The sequence below is a fragment of the Penicillium mononematosum genome (assembly GCF_028829835.1).
Source record: "Penicillium mononematosum strain IBT 11891 chromosome Unknown utg000005l:1.0-9366267.0:1.0-9372171.0, whole genome shotgun sequence".
Taxonomy (NCBI): domain Eukaryota; kingdom Fungi; phylum Ascomycota; class Eurotiomycetes; order Eurotiales; family Aspergillaceae; genus Penicillium; species Penicillium mononematosum.
In genome coordinates, this window is record NW_026643275.1 from 3,038,136 (window position 1) to 3,055,516 (window position 17,381).

At 50.1% G+C, this 17,381-nt stretch overlaps 6 protein-coding genes across 6 annotated transcripts; 4 read left to right on the forward strand and 2 right to left on the reverse strand.

Annotated features, from left to right (window-relative positions):
• Positions 1 to 825: 825 nt before the first annotated feature.
• Positions 826 to 3,161, reverse strand: N7519_009249 (putative exonuclease; the record flags this gene model as incomplete). The annotated part of the gene is made up of 4 exons (XM_057296022.1): positions 826 to 1,408; positions 1,461 to 2,879; positions 2,939 to 3,086; positions 3,149 to 3,161. The coding sequence occupies 4 exons, from the start codon at positions 3,159 to 3,161 to the stop codon at positions 826 to 828; spliced, it is 2,163 nt and encodes a 720-aa protein (XP_057143904.1).
• Positions 3,162 to 3,462: 301 nt separating this feature from the next.
• Positions 3,463 to 4,113, forward strand: N7519_009250 (translation machinery-associated protein 16; the record flags this gene model as incomplete). The annotated part of the gene is made up of 3 exons (XM_057296023.1): positions 3,463 to 3,643; positions 3,695 to 3,779; positions 3,831 to 4,113. The coding sequence occupies exons 1-3, from the start codon at positions 3,475 to 3,477 to the stop codon at positions 4,111 to 4,113; spliced, it is 537 nt and encodes a 178-aa protein (XP_057143905.1). The 5' UTR covers positions 3,463 to 3,474.
• A 428-nt stretch (positions 4,114 to 4,541) lies between these two features.
• On the forward strand, positions 4,542 to 5,637 carry N7519_009251 (MAM33 family protein; the record flags this gene model as incomplete). The annotated part of the gene is made up of 4 exons (XM_057296024.1): positions 4,542 to 4,722; positions 4,831 to 5,011; positions 5,080 to 5,549; positions 5,612 to 5,637. 4 exons carry the CDS (start codon positions 4,542 to 4,544, stop codon positions 5,635 to 5,637), a joined length of 858 nt encoding a protein of 285 aa, XP_057143906.1.
• A 481-nt stretch (positions 5,638 to 6,118) lies between these two features.
• N7519_009252 (DNA primase subunit PRI1) lies at positions 6,119 to 7,748 on the reverse strand (the record flags this gene model as incomplete). Its single annotated transcript, XM_057296025.1, has 3 exons — positions 6,119 to 7,253; positions 7,312 to 7,509; positions 7,567 to 7,748. The coding sequence occupies 3 exons, from the start codon at positions 7,746 to 7,748 to the stop codon at positions 6,119 to 6,121; spliced, it is 1,515 nt and encodes a 504-aa protein (XP_057143907.1).
• A 1,514-nt stretch (positions 7,749 to 9,262) lies between these two features.
• Positions 9,263 to 10,768, forward strand: cspA (putative cell surface protein; the record flags this gene model as incomplete). Its single annotated transcript, XM_057296026.1, has 3 exons — positions 9,263 to 9,788; positions 9,851 to 9,947; positions 9,991 to 10,768. The coding sequence occupies 3 exons, from the start codon at positions 9,263 to 9,265 to the stop codon at positions 10,766 to 10,768; spliced, it is 1,401 nt and encodes a 466-aa protein (XP_057143908.1).
• A 4,752-nt stretch (positions 10,769 to 15,520) lies between these two features.
• N7519_009254 (uncharacterized protein) lies at positions 15,521 to 17,362 on the forward strand (the record flags this gene model as incomplete). Its single annotated transcript, XM_057296027.1, has 5 exons — positions 15,521 to 15,792; positions 15,868 to 16,113; positions 16,175 to 16,244; positions 16,306 to 16,331; positions 16,369 to 17,362. The coding sequence occupies 5 exons, from the start codon at positions 15,521 to 15,523 to the stop codon at positions 17,360 to 17,362; spliced, it is 1,608 nt and encodes a 535-aa protein (XP_057143909.1).
• Between the last annotated feature and the right edge of the window lie 19 nt (positions 17,363 to 17,381).

Below are 17,381 nucleotides of genomic sequence, written 5' to 3' on the forward strand. Positions count from 1 at the left end.
GATTGGGACGACGGGCGAATCGAGATCGAGATCGTTGGAATGGAATGTGGATGAAGAATGTGGGATGGTAGGATGATCGGATCGTTCAAGACGTAGTCAATACTTGGGATATTTTGAAAGATATCCAAAATATCTGATACTATTGTGGAATCCGGCTCGCACCTAGAGTGGATTATCCAGATGGGTCAGAAATATGATATGACTTGACGACTGTAGTACAGGTGGGAAGTATATGAAAGACAGGGAATGTGTAGAAGGAATGGAAGAGAAAGAAGGGATTGCAGCTGGCACAAAACTCAACGTCAGGCTAATCGACAGATTCTCCGAATCTCTCTGGAGGCTGGGGATGAGGCAAGAGTATACGAAATCTAGGAGGCTGGGCCAACCGCTCTTGTTTACTATCCCGCTTCCCCGGTAACCATGTCAGACCGCCTTCTATGTGGGTAATTCTGCCCACTCACACGGGAAAGTCTGGACCGCATTAGTCCCGATATGGACTAGTGCAGATCTCGATAACCTTCGCCCCACTTCCATAAGCCACGCGATTCACCCAGCCTCTTAGATATTGGGCCGTCTACCTAGGTACGCTACCTCAATGTACCATCTATGGATCAGGCACGTTTCAATGTTTCAGACTTTTCATGCTATGATTCCCAAACCCTAACCAACGCTATGTCAAACAATAACCCCAATTAAAAAAAAAAGTATTAACACCACAGGTTACGCGCCAAAGTGGAACCCACCAAGCCAGTGGTCCGATGCTACCCCGGATACCAAGACCCGATGTTCCTGTCCTAATGCTCCGTAATCAAATAGATATGCAGCCTAGTTTGCGCCAAAAGAAAAGCGTTTCAGATCAAGAGTGGTTGAGGGCCCTGTGCTAGGCTCATCCTCGTCCTCTTCGTCCTCACTGTCTGGGACAATGAGATCTTCGCTGCCTTGAGTTCCTGCAAAAGAGGACCCCTTATGTATGGCAGGAGAAGAGGCTTCAGTCCGAGGTTCAGCAGGTTCGGCATTCCGGAGTTTAGTAGGAATGTTGATGCTGTTAGATCGACTGAGAGCGGACTGTCCCATCCGCTGGAGCGGTGTGAGGCGTCGCTGAAAAACGTTGCTTCGTGCGACCGCAGCTGGGCTTCTGGGGGTCGAGGGTGTTGAAGGTCTATGAGAAGTCTGGATCGCAGGAACCTTAGTGATGATAGAGCTAGCTGCGGTTGTTTCGGGCTTTTGCCCCGCTTGAAAAGTAAACTTGGAAAGTACATTCGAGTTTTGCCGGTCAACGTGATAGTCAAGAGCCTGCCTGAAACCGGGGGAATTCGGTGTTGTATCTCTGGGGCTATTCCGAGATATTTCAAGGTCCTCAGTCACTCGGACTTCGTTGGAAGTAGGCTTGAAAGGGATTTCAACTTCACTGGGCTTGCCAGATACTTCAAGGGAGGTTTCGGGTTTCAGACTCAGCGGACCCAGGTGTGGTACTGGGATCGGGGATGCTGGACATTATGTCTTCGGCGACTTCATCAGAGAAGACACCGATCACAGACTTTCGTGACCGTTTTGACCTGGAGAGCTTTTGGCCACTAGGGCTAGTTTGGTCAGAAGTAGGAGCAAAGAACCGACTGCGAGCAGGGGAACAAGCTGGCAGAGAATCTCCTTCAGTCTCAGAGCAGAGCCTCTGTCTCTTTGTAGACTGCAATGTCGACGATCTTGCACTTTGCGCCAGAAGAGACGAGCGTTCCACACTCCGAACCATAGGGCTGAGGCCTTGGTCAGAGAATGCCCTGAGAGGCGTGGACCTGACCGAGTTGGAGCGGAAGGGCGCTGTATTGGCCTGCCAGCTGTTGTTTGCATTTCGCTCAAGGAGTCGCTGCTGGCTCGGAGACGGAGTTAGGCTGTTAGGGTCCAGCTCAGCTAGCGGTGTCCTCTTAGGAGTGAAGAACGAATTGATGGACTTCTTTGGCTTCAACTCGGAAGAAGTACCTAGTGTCTGGCGGCGATTAATGCCAAGGGTCCATCTGTTTGCGAATAGTGGCTTCAGGGTGATTGGTTCCTTGGTGGTTGGATCCAGATCGCCACGAGAAACTCCGACGGCAATTTCCGGCTCCATATCGGCGCCAATAAACGGCAGCGTGGCCAAATTGATATCCTTGTCAGGTGGTGTCAAAGTCACTAGTTTCCCAGCTTTACGGCAGAAGACCCGTTGATAAAGAAAGGTCAACTCTGCCTGTTTGAAGTTGGTCAGGTAGTCCGCCGGGACTCGAAAGTTGCCCTCGAACTGGAGCATACGCAGGGCTTTTTCAACATTCCGATGTTTGCGAATAATCCGGTACGCAGTCTTCAGTCCCAGCTTAGGAATATTTGTCAAGTAATCACAACCGCTCAAAATGCACATGTTTCGGAAGTCTGGATCACTGAAGCCAACCAGACTGACTTCGCGGCAAGCAGTAAAATTGGCGCGATTTATCTCAATGCATTCCCCGTGTTGGTCCAATTTGGAAATCAACCGCTTTGCTCCAAAGACAAGCAAATCCGAGTCCTCAGATATGATTCCTTGAATGTCTCCCTGTTGCTCCAGGTACACCAACTGGGCATCTGCCTCGTACGGGGCCACCACATACTGAACATTCATTTGCTTCAGTTCCTCAATTAACTGGCGAGCCATGTAGGGAGTCACATCGACGGCCTTTTGGAACTCCTGGTAAGCTTCTGGCATTCTCCCTTTCCGCTGTAGCTCCAATCCAAGGGACTTGCTTTCCTGACGCCGTCGATAGCGATCCTGTTCGGTGGCTGCCTTGCTGGGCAAATTGTCGCCATCGAAGACAAGGTAGGGTTTCACTCCAAAGAAAAGAAGCATGCGGACTCGGTTGAGGACGAAATCAATGTGTCTGCCATAAGATAGCCTTGTCAGCCAACAGTCCATAGGCCAAGAGACCAAATGACATACTTCCTAGTAGGATTGTCCAGGACCAAATCAACTGAACAAGCAACGGTTCCTCGATGCAGCCATCCATATGCATCGACTCCAAGTGTTTGCCCATTGAAATTCTTAATATGGCATGGTTTCTGAATGGACTTGAGAAGCCCGTGCAGTCCTGTTTGGTTGCGTTAAAATCACCATTTATCCCCCCCTTTAGACAGTCACAAGACAACATACCTTTAATGCCCATGGTGGACACCGTTTGAGGGACAGGCGGGTCCTCGTATTCAAGCAATAAATGATAACATAGGTTGGGATTTTCACAAGCAGGAAACTAATGAATATGGAATACAATGCGAGGTCCAAATCGAATCCTAGTTAAAGAATTGAGGGAGTAAATAACTCCTGGAATGCTCCTATCTCGACGCGCAGACGCGCTTTCCTCGAGTGGGGAAGGCGGTGATTTTGGAGTCACCGCCTAATTATGCCGGTGCATCCACGAAAATTATCGTCGAAACCCACGGCGGAGTGTTTGGAGTAATTCTTGTCCTCTGCCCGCAATCATGCCTGTTACTTTGGAAAAGGTGCACAAGCAGATTTCCAAGAAGCGCAGCTCCACTAATGCGCTCCATGAGAACAGTCGCGATGCCCACCGACTCCGTAAAGCCGGTGCTCGCGACGATCGATTGTCCCGCCATAACGCCACTGTGAACCGTGCAAGACAGCCATACTGTGAGACAGTTGCCCATTTCAATTGAAGGACAACCAGGCTGACTTAAATAGTGGACCGAATTGATTACATCCATGAGGCTATACAGGAGCGTACTGAGGCCCTCTCGACCGAGGAGATTTCCGAGTTCGTCGCCAAGTATGTACCACCAACGTTCAACCGCCATACCCGAAGACTAACCCAGCCCAGGTATATTGCGCGTGATTCTGAGGAGATCAAACAGCTTGAGTCGGAGCGCCGGAAAGGACGTCCTCCTAGCAAGCGCGAAGAGGCCTTGAAACAGCGGGTGCAAACCGAGGATCGGGAGTTCGCAACTGGGCTATGGATGCCTGATCTAAGCGATCAATATGCAATGACTGCGATGAAGAACTGGAATGGACACTGGTCGGGTCTTAGTGCCATCAAGTTTATGCGGTTCACAAAAGACGGAGAGAAACTCACGTCTACTTTCCCACCGAAGAGCATGTCATGATCCCACGATTACTTTTTTCCTATACTTTGTTTGTCTGGTGTCCAAAAAGACTGGGTTGGCGCATTATGGGTACATTGATTCTTCTCTAGATTCTGTACAGCCGAATATTCTCGAATATACCATTTCAATTCAATGCGGTTGTATCGTCCATCTAGATGTGTAGTTTCTCATGCGCCAGGACTTCCAGCCATCCACGAGCGTATAGTAGAGCGAGGCGCAATATGGATTCCAATCAACCAAAATTACTTAATATCATCTACAATAAAGATCAATTGCAAAGTAAATGTGTTTTTTTGTCTATCGTAGAATCCAATTGCGTGGCGCAAAGTCGGCCAAAACAGAAGCGGTCTTGGCACTCGTAATATCTTAGCTCATTCACTTTTTCCCGAGCTCTCATCTTCATCAACTTTAGACCATCCACATTCACAATGCTTTCTCTTCGCACTATCACCCGCTCTATCCCGCGCACTTTCTCGCGCTCCATTGCCACCTCGGCACTGCGCCCAGCACTCCCCAAGCCCGCTGTCTTCCAATCCTGGAATCAGGCCACTAAGCCCGCCTACGCTGCGTTCTCGACCTCTAGCATCTTCAAGGCTCCTTCATCGGAAGGTAAGATGCATTGACTGATATTTGAAAGAGTCCGCCGAAATCCGGTCTTATCTGGTGGCGGACTCCGTATGTGGCCTTGCGCTGATTTTGGATTTTCTTTTTTTACAGTCGACGTCGAGCTTCTCGCCAAGCTCGAGGATGAGCTGAGACACGAGAAGTCTTCCGAAATCCCTGAGTTTGAGGAGCAATTGGAAGCCATCGAGGAGACTATTAAGGTTGGCGAGTGGCAGGTGAAGGATGTTGCTGGTGAACAGGAGGTTATCCTCACCAAGAAGTTCGGCACCGAGAAGTACGATCTCATTCCGCTTTTTCCTTTCATTCGACATCGATGATCAATGCTAATACATGACTGTTTAGCATCCGGGTCAGCTTCACCGTCGCCGATATCCAGAACATCAGCGAACAGGAGGACTTTGACGATGCCTCCCTGACCGACGAGATGGACTTCCAGAACCAGTCCCGCGATGACGCCTCCGCCGAGGGTCTCGAGCAGCCGGAGCCCAGCTTCCCTGCCCGCGTTACCATCACCGTTGAGAAGCCCAACAACGGTGCTCTTCTGATCCAGACCGTTGTCCAGGACGGTGTCTTCCAGATTGAGGAAGTCTCCCACTTCGCCAACGCTGAGCTCGCCCAATCCCTGACTGCTGAGAAGGACTGGACTCGCCAGAGCCTCTACGCCGGTCCCCCCTTCGAGAACCTTGATGAGGACCTCCAGGGTCTCTGGGACCGCTACCTCGAGGACCGCGGCCTTAACGCCGAGTTCGCTAACATGGTTCCTGACTACATCTCCGTTAAGGAGCAGAAGGAGTACCTGCGCTGGTTGGAGAGTATGTTGCCCTTCCTATATAATGTTTCTGTGACTCGTGCTGACAATACTTCTCTCCTTTAGCCGTCAAGAACTTCATTGGTGCTTAAATTAACTACCCTATTTAACCTTTGGCTCATTTCCTCTTAATCCTGTCAGGGGTGTCTTTTGATAATGAGAAGTTTACCTGTTGTGGAGATACCACCCTCGTGCCTCCATATCTTGGTTAGCTTTAGTGCAACTACTTGTGCGACTCTATTTGTACCAATATTTCCAATATACAATCACTTCACTTATTATATGGCTATACCCCTAGCCTTAGCTATATTGCATATCTTGTAACTTGACAAGTTCCACAGCCGAGTGACTATCTTTATCCAATTGGTAGATTCGAGTGAGAAGGTGATAAATGTAAAAAACAGGCTGATTGAAGGTAAATGACTCGGTCCCATGCACAACAGACCCCAACTCCTCGAAAGCGCAATCCTTGATATAAAGTACAAAATGAAAGCGACGGTAATTAACAAAACATAAAGTCATAATCCTATGAGGCAAAGCTAGGCAAAGGGAAGGAACATGAACATGCTGCGGTTAAAATTCCATAGGATCGGCCTTGACAGCAGCGCCATTGTCATCACGTTCACGCTTGCCAGCACGCTCTTCCTTAATGAGGCCTGCGATGAAGGAACGGAAGAAATCGATATAAGGCTTCAGGCTAGTTTTTTCATAGTCCTGCACCTTACGACCACCCTTAATGTCAGAGCCATTCATCGCACTGCCTTCAACATCAGGGATATCTGCTTCTGCTGTGCCGGCAGGGTTTTTCGCGTCATATTCATCAATCTCAGCAAGCAGACTCATTACTGTCGGGACAGAGAGAGGATCGAAGTTTTCAGCATTGCGAGGATCGATGGGAACACAAATCCGGCCGGTGCCAGGATGAATAACAAATGGACTCTTGAGCAAGTGAATCATCTTCTTGCTGACCTCAGCATCCAGGCGTGGGTAGGTATATTCCAAGACAATATCTTGCTTCGCATCTCGGAGAGTCGCCGGGTTTAGCGTGCTGCTCTTACCCGTCTTTGCGAGTGAATCTATATCGGCCCATTTACTGGTGCTGGCACGATCTGGGGAGGAGTCCCATTTCCTCCGTAGGGATTCGTTCAAGGTCTTGTCGGGCAACAAGGACAGAAGGCGTTCTGCCTGCTCGGCGGATTCAAATGTATCTTGGTCACCGAGTGTGGTCCGGGCAAAGTCGTGTTTGAGCAACTCAAGACTTCGTACAATATGGGGGTGTAGTGGCCGTTTAATGTTGACTTTCTTCCCGCTTTGTGACCCTCCGCGGACGATCTCAAGATAACCAGCAATGGCTCGGCGCCGTTCATCCGGTAGATTGCGTGCACGGGGATCGCACACCCAGGCGTGAGCACCACGACGGCCCGAATAAACCCAGAGGATGTGTTCAAACCCAAAGTCCTCCCGTAGTGCAGTGTCGATAACCTTGATGGACATTGTCACAAAAGCCCAGCACTTAGCGCAGATATTAGCTTTGACGCAACATGTACGGATGTCATCATAATCAGTCAAATCGATATCGAAAACCAATTCCTTAGAGACTGGCTTCATCTGGCCGCCTCGTAGCGTTTTGCGATCGCGTGGGTTGGTGCTGTAGACAGGTCCGATTTCGAAACGAGAAGGATTCATCCTAAGTATGTCTTTCCGGAACCTGGACATATGTGTCAGCTCAAACGGGGGTTGACAATAAAAGTTGAAATGGGCCTTACAGGTCAGCAGTCGGATATGATTGGTATCGGAGATAGGCGTCATTTTGCAGTGTCAATGCAAATTCTCGGTTTCCGAAGTCTTTCGTTGGTACAATTCCATGATTCAGCCATTGGAAAAGGTATCGGAAGGGGAAAAGTCGTTGATAGAAGGCGAGCATGATATCCGGATCCACGCCAGAGGGCGTGGGTGCTGGAGGCCTGTTGCGAACTTTCTATCAGCACTCTCGTCTTACTGTACGAAAAGTTCGCACTCACTCTTCCTTTGATGGTGATTCCATCTTCACATCTCCAGAAGCCGGGAACTCCTCGTCATCGTCATCATCGTCGTTGAACATATCCTCGAGTCTGACATTGGTTTCAGTCGAGGTCTCGACGGGAGGCGCATCCGGCATCTCATCATCATTCTGCGCAGAGCCAGGCGATACGGAGTGAGGCATTGTGGGCGAGTCTTGTGATGGGCAAAGCAAATGCTCTTTCCAAGGTTCTCCGGGGCTTAATTGAACCCAAACAGGAAAGCGCGACGCGCGACGCGCGACGCCCCGTGCACGCGTCTGCCCTAAGCCCTATGTCACGTGCTATCCCAAAATGGAAATGCTATCTAGTGACCGAAAACGGATGGGTTGCCTCGACACTATTCCTCGCTTTTACTAGCGAGAGGCAGTTGTGAACTGTGCTGGACGATGTCGAGGTACTACATTCACGCTTGCCGCATGCGGCCAAGATCTCTGCAGTACCTTACTGCTGTACCTCTCGTCCACCAGGATCCATGGATGACATCTAGACTTCCCTGCTGTTCCAAAGGGCAACGAGCATGCAGGATGCTCAGAACACCTCGGATTGGTTGAAGCTTTCCCCGCTTTCAATCTCTGGCAAGAACCAGATTGTTGGTTTGCCGCAAAATGCACCCTCTTCGCGCAGTGGAGGCTATCCCTAACCCAGTGCTATATTGATGTCCCCGTCATTGATTATAGCCGATGTTACAATGGGCCATATCCGGATTGATCCCTAAAAAAAAAAAATCTTGTGAGCCTACTGGGATCGTCTTGCTCCGAGAATACTTTGGGTTCTCGCGTACATTCTTGCAAAGTGGCACCTACCAATGGAACGGCCCTACACTCAATCGGATGCCATTCCCACATTCCAGAGGGCCAACCTTGGAAGGAAACAGCCCTATTCGTATGTGGGGATTTTTGGCTGCTTCTGGTCCACTGGTTTCGCGTTTCCATTGCGAGGCCATACATCACCGTGGGTTTTCTAACCCAAATCAGAGGAGTCTTCTCATATCAATTGCGGTCCCGTTCGAATATGATCGGCCGGCCATCGCACTAGAAATTGCCTCCGGGTCTGGAGGTGTCATGGCTGCCACTTTGCTAACACTGAACACCCAGAATGGTCCTTTTGCCGACCATATAATCCAAAATACACATATTGTTGAACAATAATTAAGCGATTTTTACCATCGAAATGAAGCAATATGCAGTCACGCCAGTAATCTACCCACCACTTTTGCGGATTGTTGACATTATGGAAATTGCCAAGCTCTTCTTATACTTCCGCATTAGGTTACTCTCCAGGGCTAGTGGAGGAAGATGGAGCCCTCCTGTACTTCTTACCCAAATGATACTCCAGCCTGTCACGTTTGCATCGGAGTTCGCCAAATGAATGTATCATTGCACAAATTTTTTATCCAATGGCCTTGCATCTGTGCCTTTGCCATCTGTGGTTGAGCCATCCAACTACCTGCATTCGGCCATATGGTCACATTGCGAATCAGGTCTACCTTTCTGTCCTGGACACGACCGTGGTACCCATATCCGTCATGACTTGGAACCAGTCATCCCAAACAAGGCATATAAGACCGCTCATATCTGTCCATCTTTCAAGCTTTCTATCATCATCTCTTCACTCGTTATCTTTCCAAGTTTGTTTGTTAAGACTTTGATCTCTCGAAATGGTCAACTCCGTTGCTATTCTGGCTCTTGCCAGCCCGGCCTTCGCCGGTATCATGCAGGCTCGTGGCGAGCAGTTCGTCCGTCCCGCCGCTCAGAGCTCTGCCGCTGTCGCTGCCCCTGCCCACGCTGAGGGCTGGGGCGAGAGCTGGTCCAAGCCGGCCGAGCATGTGTCGACTCACGACTCCTGGTCCAAGCCGACCGAGCATGTGTCGACTCACGACTCCTGGAGCAAGTCCACTGAGTCGTGGACAACCCCGTGCACCACCTCGACCACCACCCCGGTGCACCACCACACCACCACCACCCCGGTGCACAGTGACACCACTACCCCGGTGCACAGCAACACCACCACCCCATGCACCACCTTGACCACCCCGGTGCACACCACCACCCCGGTCCAGAGTAACAGCACCACCCCTTGCACCACCTCGACCACTCCGGTTCACGAGCACACCACCAAGCCTCACCACCCCGTGAAGCCTGGCACCACCAAGACGCTCACCTTTGTGACCACCACCTGCCCTGGTAAGCCCTTAATCTCTACCAAAACATATCTCATGAAGCACACATGCTAACAATACCTCCAGTCACCTCGTCTACTGTCACCTCTGGCTCTAAGACCTGGACTGTTCCCGTCACTGGAACAAGCACCATCACCATCACCAAGACCACTGTCTGCACCATGTGCGAGAACGAGAAGCCTGTGACCTTCCACAATGCTACTCAGCCCGCCCCCCCACCCCACCGCAGGCCCCACCGCCCCTGTTCTGAAGCCCACCGGAGATGTCGTGATTCCTGAGAAGCCCCACCACTCCAAGCCCGTTGAGCCCAAGCCTGTCGAGACCAAGCCCGTTGAGCCTAAGCCTGTCGAGACCAAGCCTGCTGTCCCTGCTCACTCTGAGCCTGCTGTCCCCGCTCACTCTGAGCCTGCTGTCCCCGCCCACTCTCAGCCCGCTGTCCCCGCCCACTCTCAGCCCGCTGTTCCCGCTCAGTCGCAGCCCGCTGTTCCCGCCCAGTCGCAGCCCGCTGTCCCCGCCCAGTCGCAGCCCGCTGTCCCCGCTCAGTCGCAGCCCGCTGTCCCCGCTCAGTCGCAGCCCGCTGTCCCTGCCCAGTCGCAGCCCGCTGTTCCCGCTCAGTCGCAGCCCGCTGTCCCTGCCCAGTCGCAGCCCGCTGTTCCCGCTCAGTCGCAGCCCGCTGTCCCTGCCCACTCGCAGCCCGCTGTTCCCGCTCAGTCGCAGCCCGCTGTCCCTGCCCACTCGCAGCCCGCTGCCTCCAAGCCCGCTGCCTCCCAGCCCGCTGCTTCCAAGCCTGCTGAGAGCAAGCCCGCTGCCCCCAAGGAGACCCAGCCCGCTGCCCACCCCTCCGTCCCTGAGGCCCCCGAGGCTCCCTCCAAGCCTGAGGAGCCCGTCTCCCCCTCCTCCAACGAGTTCACCGGTGCTGCCTCCAACGTTAAGCCCGTTGCTGGCCTCCTCGCTGGTGTTGTTGGTCTCATGGCTCTCCTGTAAATCGGTTGAGTAGCCTCGACGCCGATTCATCTCTTGATTGCTATCCGGATCCCTCTCGGTTCCTGATCTCTCTGGTCCTTGTGGTGCGGATCAGAGAAACATCATGTTACCCTGAGTATTTCTTTTGAATGTCTGGCCTATGCTCCGCTTGGAAGTTCTTCTTCTGCTTTTTGCCAGGGCAGCAGGATGAAGGAAGAACGGTTGCTTGGTCATTTCGAGATTTTTTGTCTACTTTTATCAGACCTGTTTTAAATAACTAATAGTAATATATAGTTTCTACTGCTTGGATTCTTTTGCTCATTGTATGCTTTAGGATCTTATCTTAGAAAAGCATCTGCATTGAATCAAAAGTCAATTTATCTTTTCTTGGAAGAAATTCCCAAGGCAACGCCTCTCATTAGCCCTAAGTTTCGAACGCAACGATTATAGATACATGAGCGCTCTTCTGGCTGCACCTTTTATCCTCTAATCTAATAGACCTCTTTAGGCTCCAGACTTGCGTTATTTTCACTTAGTGCGTTTGTATAGTCTATGCTTGGACTTCCCAGGCTTTGATAATTGACTATCTGAACGACACAGCGGGTTAGCCTTCCCCTTTTAGGTTTAGCGTCCTTATACACCGTCCTCCCTTCAAGGCCGACATAAACTTCCTCCCGTCTCTCTTTTTTCTCCATTCTTCCTATTTTTCACCCAAGATGAGCTGGCAAGGTATGCAGATCTCACAAACAGACATCTCAAGGCTAATCTTACCGTAATAGGATGGGTCGATCAAACCCTGGTGGGATCTAAAAAAGTCGACAAAGCGGCTATATTCTCAGCAGGAGGCGATGCTCTACTTGCAACGAGTGCAGGATTCAACGTAAGTTTCCTTTTATTATATTACTCTGAAAGTTGCAGGCGGCTGGAACGCCTTCCAATAGGTTCAATTAGAGGAAGTCCAATATATGTTGAGGGGCTTCGAGGATTCAATTCCTCTATACTCTGGTGGGCTCTACGTTCGCAGGGGAAAGACTTATGGTCACCAAAGCAGATTATCAGAGCATATATGCTGAGAAGGTAAGGCATTTCAATTACGACAATAGCGGATGGCTCGTTAAATCGTGAGAATATTAGGGCAAAGAGGGTGTTTGTGTGGTGAAATCATCGCAATCAATAATTGTCGCACATTACCCTGAAACAGTGCAGTCTAGAGAAGCTGCAAGCATTGTTGGACAGTTGGCGAATTATTTAACTAGCATAGGATACTAGCTTCCGTTAAATCTCCACCCTTAGAAAGATGAAGAAATGATGCCTTAACTCCATACAAAAGTACAAGACCAGCCAAGAGAACCGAAAGCCTTCATCCCAATCAAACCAAAAATATCCAAATTTTGACTTCTTTTGGGTCTTTAATATTTAGTCAAACTTAACAACCATGTAATATCTTGGGATAAGCGGGGGCAATTGATACGCTATCGCCGTCCCTACAAGTATGAGTTCATTTTATGCTAGAGAAGCCTCATATATTATCTCCTGGTTGTCTGTCGCGGGAGCCATCGCCATCCAGTTCATCTGAATCGTGGTTATCTTAAATTCCCAAGGGGACAATTCCATTAGCCGCAAAGATGGAAACCGTGTCTAGCAATTTCTGATATATCACATTTTCTATATCTTCTCAACCATTACACGAGCCCATATTCGCGTCTATTGTTATATGCAGCTGTTATTGTATACGCCCAGGAGAGAGTTCAGATTCATATATGAAGACGATGACATTGAATTACCTGTCGGCTATGAAAAGAGGCGTCGACTGTCTTACAGCTTCTCTAAGCATTACACTACTTTTTTCTTTGACGGTTAGCTAGGGCCCCTTTAAGCGAAGGAATTGATAGCTAACTAACTAGTTAGTAATTGCAGAGCTGTGGTAGGTGTTAGGAATCGCAAGTGACGCGGAGCTAAAACTACTATGCAGCTGTTATAGCGAGCACATATCACCGACCGATTCGCCGATTATGACAGATGACGTATTCGAAACCAAGCAATTTTGCGCTGCCCAATTTGCCCCCATTCAATGACAAAAAGAAATTATAGGGCATCGTTTTGGACCCGTGCGATCAGCACGGTCGAGCTCTTGACCGAGACTTCTCAGCTCGGCCCTCAGTTCCACCCTTGTTCAGCCAACATAGACCTTTTAACCTTCACTACTATATGCGATGAGTTTCGACATAAACATGGTGAAAGTTCCAACACGCAATTTTCAAGATGCATAGTTGGTGGCGCTAATCAATATTGTGAAGTATCTTTTCCGTTTGTCGGCCCAAACGGGACGTGCCCGACTCTAACACTCTTAAGTGGGCCTCCATGTTGCGGCTGCGCCAAGAATCACCGAATTTGCTGAGGGGCTATATATAATCATTTATTGGGGAGGCGGGGAGCAGTCGTTGAAGTTAGCCCGCAACACCATAATGGAGCTGGAAGATATAGAATAGCGGGGTTATAGAGCACAGGGTGGTTAGGCGTCTCGTCCAATGTAACGGTGGAAAGGACGCTTTCTACACGAAATAATTTCGGAACCATTTTTACAGGTTCTCAGATTGTTTCCGTATATTAGGACTTGAAACGGAGGTCCTATGGATTTCCTTTTCTGGTTAGTTCTTCCTTTTAGGGTTGGGGCCTCAACATCCGTCTGATTAGGAAGGTTAGGAAGTCGGGGGCTGCTACCCAAGACGAAAGGTAGGATTCGGATTGGAAAGGAGACAAAGCTCCCGACTATTTCCAAGGTTGGTTCATTCTTTCCTCTCCCTCCTTCAAAGCCCTCTGCGTCGCTGCACCCCTGCAACTTCGCCCCAATCAGACAACCCGCTTGGCCTCCCCCCTTACTCTTTCAGTCACAAACTGCGGCTGAGTCCTGTTCCATTTTCAGTTCGAACTCTTCGGGTCTGGATCACCTGGCCTGACTACGCAAGTGGCGCTTTCAAGAAAATCTCTTCCCGTGTTTCCTGGAATGCATATTCTCAAGTAATGCGGTATAGGTTATTCTTTCACCGAATGCCCTATTTGATATAGTTCGCTTGTTCCACAAAAGCCTGGATTGCTTTGTCTGTGGTGTCCCGGTCGACGGCTTTCCTTGCCTCCCCCGCCTGTAGAACAGCAAATATCTAGCGCCTCCGGTTTGCCTTCTTTCGGGTTTAGCGTTCTTGGTCGGTTCCAATATTCCGAAGATTCACCGCCCAACCTTCCCAGCTACATGCGGGGGAATCTGTGGGGGAAACCGGAATCGGAAATATCAAAGCCAACCTCGGGTCCAGCATCTCACTTTATTCTGTGGACCGACTGGCATAAACCCCAGACTTCCCCGGTTGCCGTCACGATGAGCCATTGGTCATCGGCGAGACATAAGAGAAGCCAAGCCCCGAGGAACAGCGCCAAGAGAGCTTGGATCCCGTGTCCACACAATCAACTTCTTTTTCATTTGACGGCACCGCCGCTGTTTCTTTGGTTTTTCGAACGGGACACATTACCGCACTGCAACACAAAGATTTCCAAAATTGATTTGAAATGTAACCTGCAGCCTCAAGGTTATTGCAATGTAGCTTTCCTGCTCGACATTTTTTCTATCTCGCAGCGTCTTCTTCAGATGCCGACTTTCTTCACCGCATACTGCCCCGAGACTGTCGGGTTTTGCTTGGTGGGCCGGAACTTTAACACTGGCTTTCGGAGACCCTCCGAAATCGACGGGGAAATGAGGAACTCCGCAATTAAGTTATGGGGGCATATCCCAAATAGGTATAGCTTGCAGGGGTATGGGTGTGGAACGGGAGCCAAAATCTGGAGAGCGCCATTGATGTGAAGCCCTCTGATTGGCCAAACCAACATTTAGCCGTACTTGGCGTGGGTACGCTTTGAACACATGGCCGATCATCCAAACTCTATCCCTCGTGGTTCTGGAGATGCCCCGGAGAAGACCGTATGGGATCCAGCCAAGAGGTCCTCGGAATCCTTTGACTCTTAGTGAGGCATATATCTGCAATTTCTGGCGACATTGTCCAATATTAACCGTGATTCGGAGAGCTCTAGAAACATTTGGTCCGTTCATCGGCATTTATCATTCTTGGGATCGGATCGAGATCATCATCCATGTGGTCTGTGGTCCTTGCATAGTCTATCACGTACATCACTTAGAATTACAAAGCACACTTCGACGTCACTACTTTTACTATCTCTGTAGTGTGCTGATTTGGATCGGATAGTAGTTCACGCTGGGAATAATATGGGGGGAAACAGTTCAATTTACAATCCTATGTACAATCCTACTGCAACGCTAGAGCTATGGCTCATTTATCCTTGCCCGAGACTCGGAGACTCGGAGAATTAAGGAACAACGTGGATTTAATCTTTAAGCCAAGGCTCGGCCAAGCAAGCCTTGAAAGGCTGGTCACCATTCGACCCATTCGATTGATGAACCTTGCGTTTGATACCCCATGGCACCCCGCATGAGCCTCCATGGCGTGATAATGAAATTTCCGGGGTTGACAGACCTTGTATGTCCGCTCTCCGCACAACCATTTTTTTTTTCCTATTAAATGCAGTCCTCCCCTCACTGTCTTCTCTCTTCCACGACTGCCAGCCTCGAAGACCCCTGCTAAGCCCATTGTCTTCATCCGAGATTTGTTGCGGCGTTGCATCATCTCTTATACAGGTTCACAGCCTCAATTCACAAGTGACCTGTCGACCTTTCCTTCACCTGTCTAAAAACAATAAATAGCATCCATCATGGCGGGTGGTGCTGCTATCAACGTCTTCAAGTTCAACACGGGCGGCTTGCCCAAGGAGACACTCAATTTCAAGTTATGGTTCGCCGTCTTTGCATTTGGTCTTATGGGTGCCGCCCGTGGTGTTGACGAAGGTCTCATCACGGGTGTCTTCAATTCCCACGCTTTCAAGAAGTCCGTCGGTATCGACGACCTCGACAAAGATGACCTCGCTAGTGTCAAGGGTACTATTTCCTCCATGGTTCAGCTCGGCAGTGTCGCCGGTGCTCTTCTGTAAGTTCTTGCCGTTGAAACTCATTGTCCTCATTTTCAAGCCCAGACCCTTTGCTAACCACGGTTGAATAACAGTGCTTTCATCGTTTGTGATCGTATCGGTCGTGTTTGGGCTACTCGCCAACTCTGCGTTCTTTGGATTCTTGGAATCGCCATCTTTATTGGAAACAACGGCAACATGGCTGCCGTCTACGCTGGTCGCTTTATTGCTGGTCTTGGTATTGGACAGACTTGCGTCGTCGGTCCTATTTATCTCTCTGAAATTTCCCCCGCTCCCATCCGTGGTCTCTGTACTTGTATGTTTACTGGTGCTGTATACCTGTAAGTTCATGCTCTTCTACTTGCCCGTTGCCTCGCTTTCCGGCGCTAATGCTAAGTGCAGTGGTATCATGATTGCCTACTTTGCCAACTGGGGTACTCAGATTCACATGGCGGACACCTTCAATCGCTGGGTAAGTGCTAACGACTACAATCGTTGTCGTACTGATTTGACTAAACCATCCATCTCTCCAGGCCGTCCCTACATCCCTCCACCTAATGTTCGCTGGCATCATCCTGCTCCTCACCTTCTTCCAGCTGGAGTCCCCCCCGTTTCTACATTAAACAGGGTAAACGCGAGAAAGCCCTCGAGGTCCTCTGCAAGCTCCGTGGCCTACCCGCCCACCACCCATACGTCCTGAACGAGATCTCCGAAATGGACGTCGCCTTCCAGGAAGAGATGGAGGCCACGCTCGGCATGGGCTGGAAGGGTCTATTCAAGGAGATCCTGGGCATCAAACGCAACGCATACCGTCTATTCCTCACCAACCTGGCTCAGAACATGGCCTGCTGGTCCGGTGGCTCCGCCATTACGGTGTACGCGCCTGATCTGTTCACTCTCGTCGGGATCACTGGCCAAGAGCAGTCCCTTTTCTCGACCGTCGTCTTTGGTGTCGTGAAATTCGTCGCCGCCATCATCTGCGCTCTCTTCCTGGTCGATATGGCCGGTCGTAAGCGCTCTCTCATCATTGGTATTGTCATCCAAACCGTTGCCATGTTCTACATTGCCATCTTCCTCAACCTCGTCCCCATCGCCGAAAACCCAGACTTCGTCCCCAGCGAGACGCAGAATCGTGCATCGACTGCCGCCATCGCTTTTATCTACATCTCTGGTGTTGGTTGGGCGCTTGGTTGGAACAGTGGCCAGTACCTGTTGTCCTCGGAGCTGTTCCCTCTTCGGATTCGTGGTATCTGTTCGTCCATTACTATGGCCATGCACTTTATCTGTCAGTATGCTGTCAACCGTGTCCTGCCTGAGATGCTGCTCGAGGATACGGGTCTCGGCCCTCATGGGACATTCTACTTCTTTGGTGTTATTTCCATTGTTGGTGGTATCTGGGTTTGGCTCTTTGTGCCAGAGGCCGCTGGTCGCAGTCTCGAGACTATCGACAAGATGTTCGACCTTCCTTGGTACAAGATTGGTCTGTACGGAAGGAAGTTTGCTGAGGAGTACGATCGTGAACAGGAGGCGATTTACCGCGACGAGAAGAGGGATGCGGGAATTGTTGTCTCCCACAACGAGACTGCGTAGTCTTTCTAAGTGAACTGCA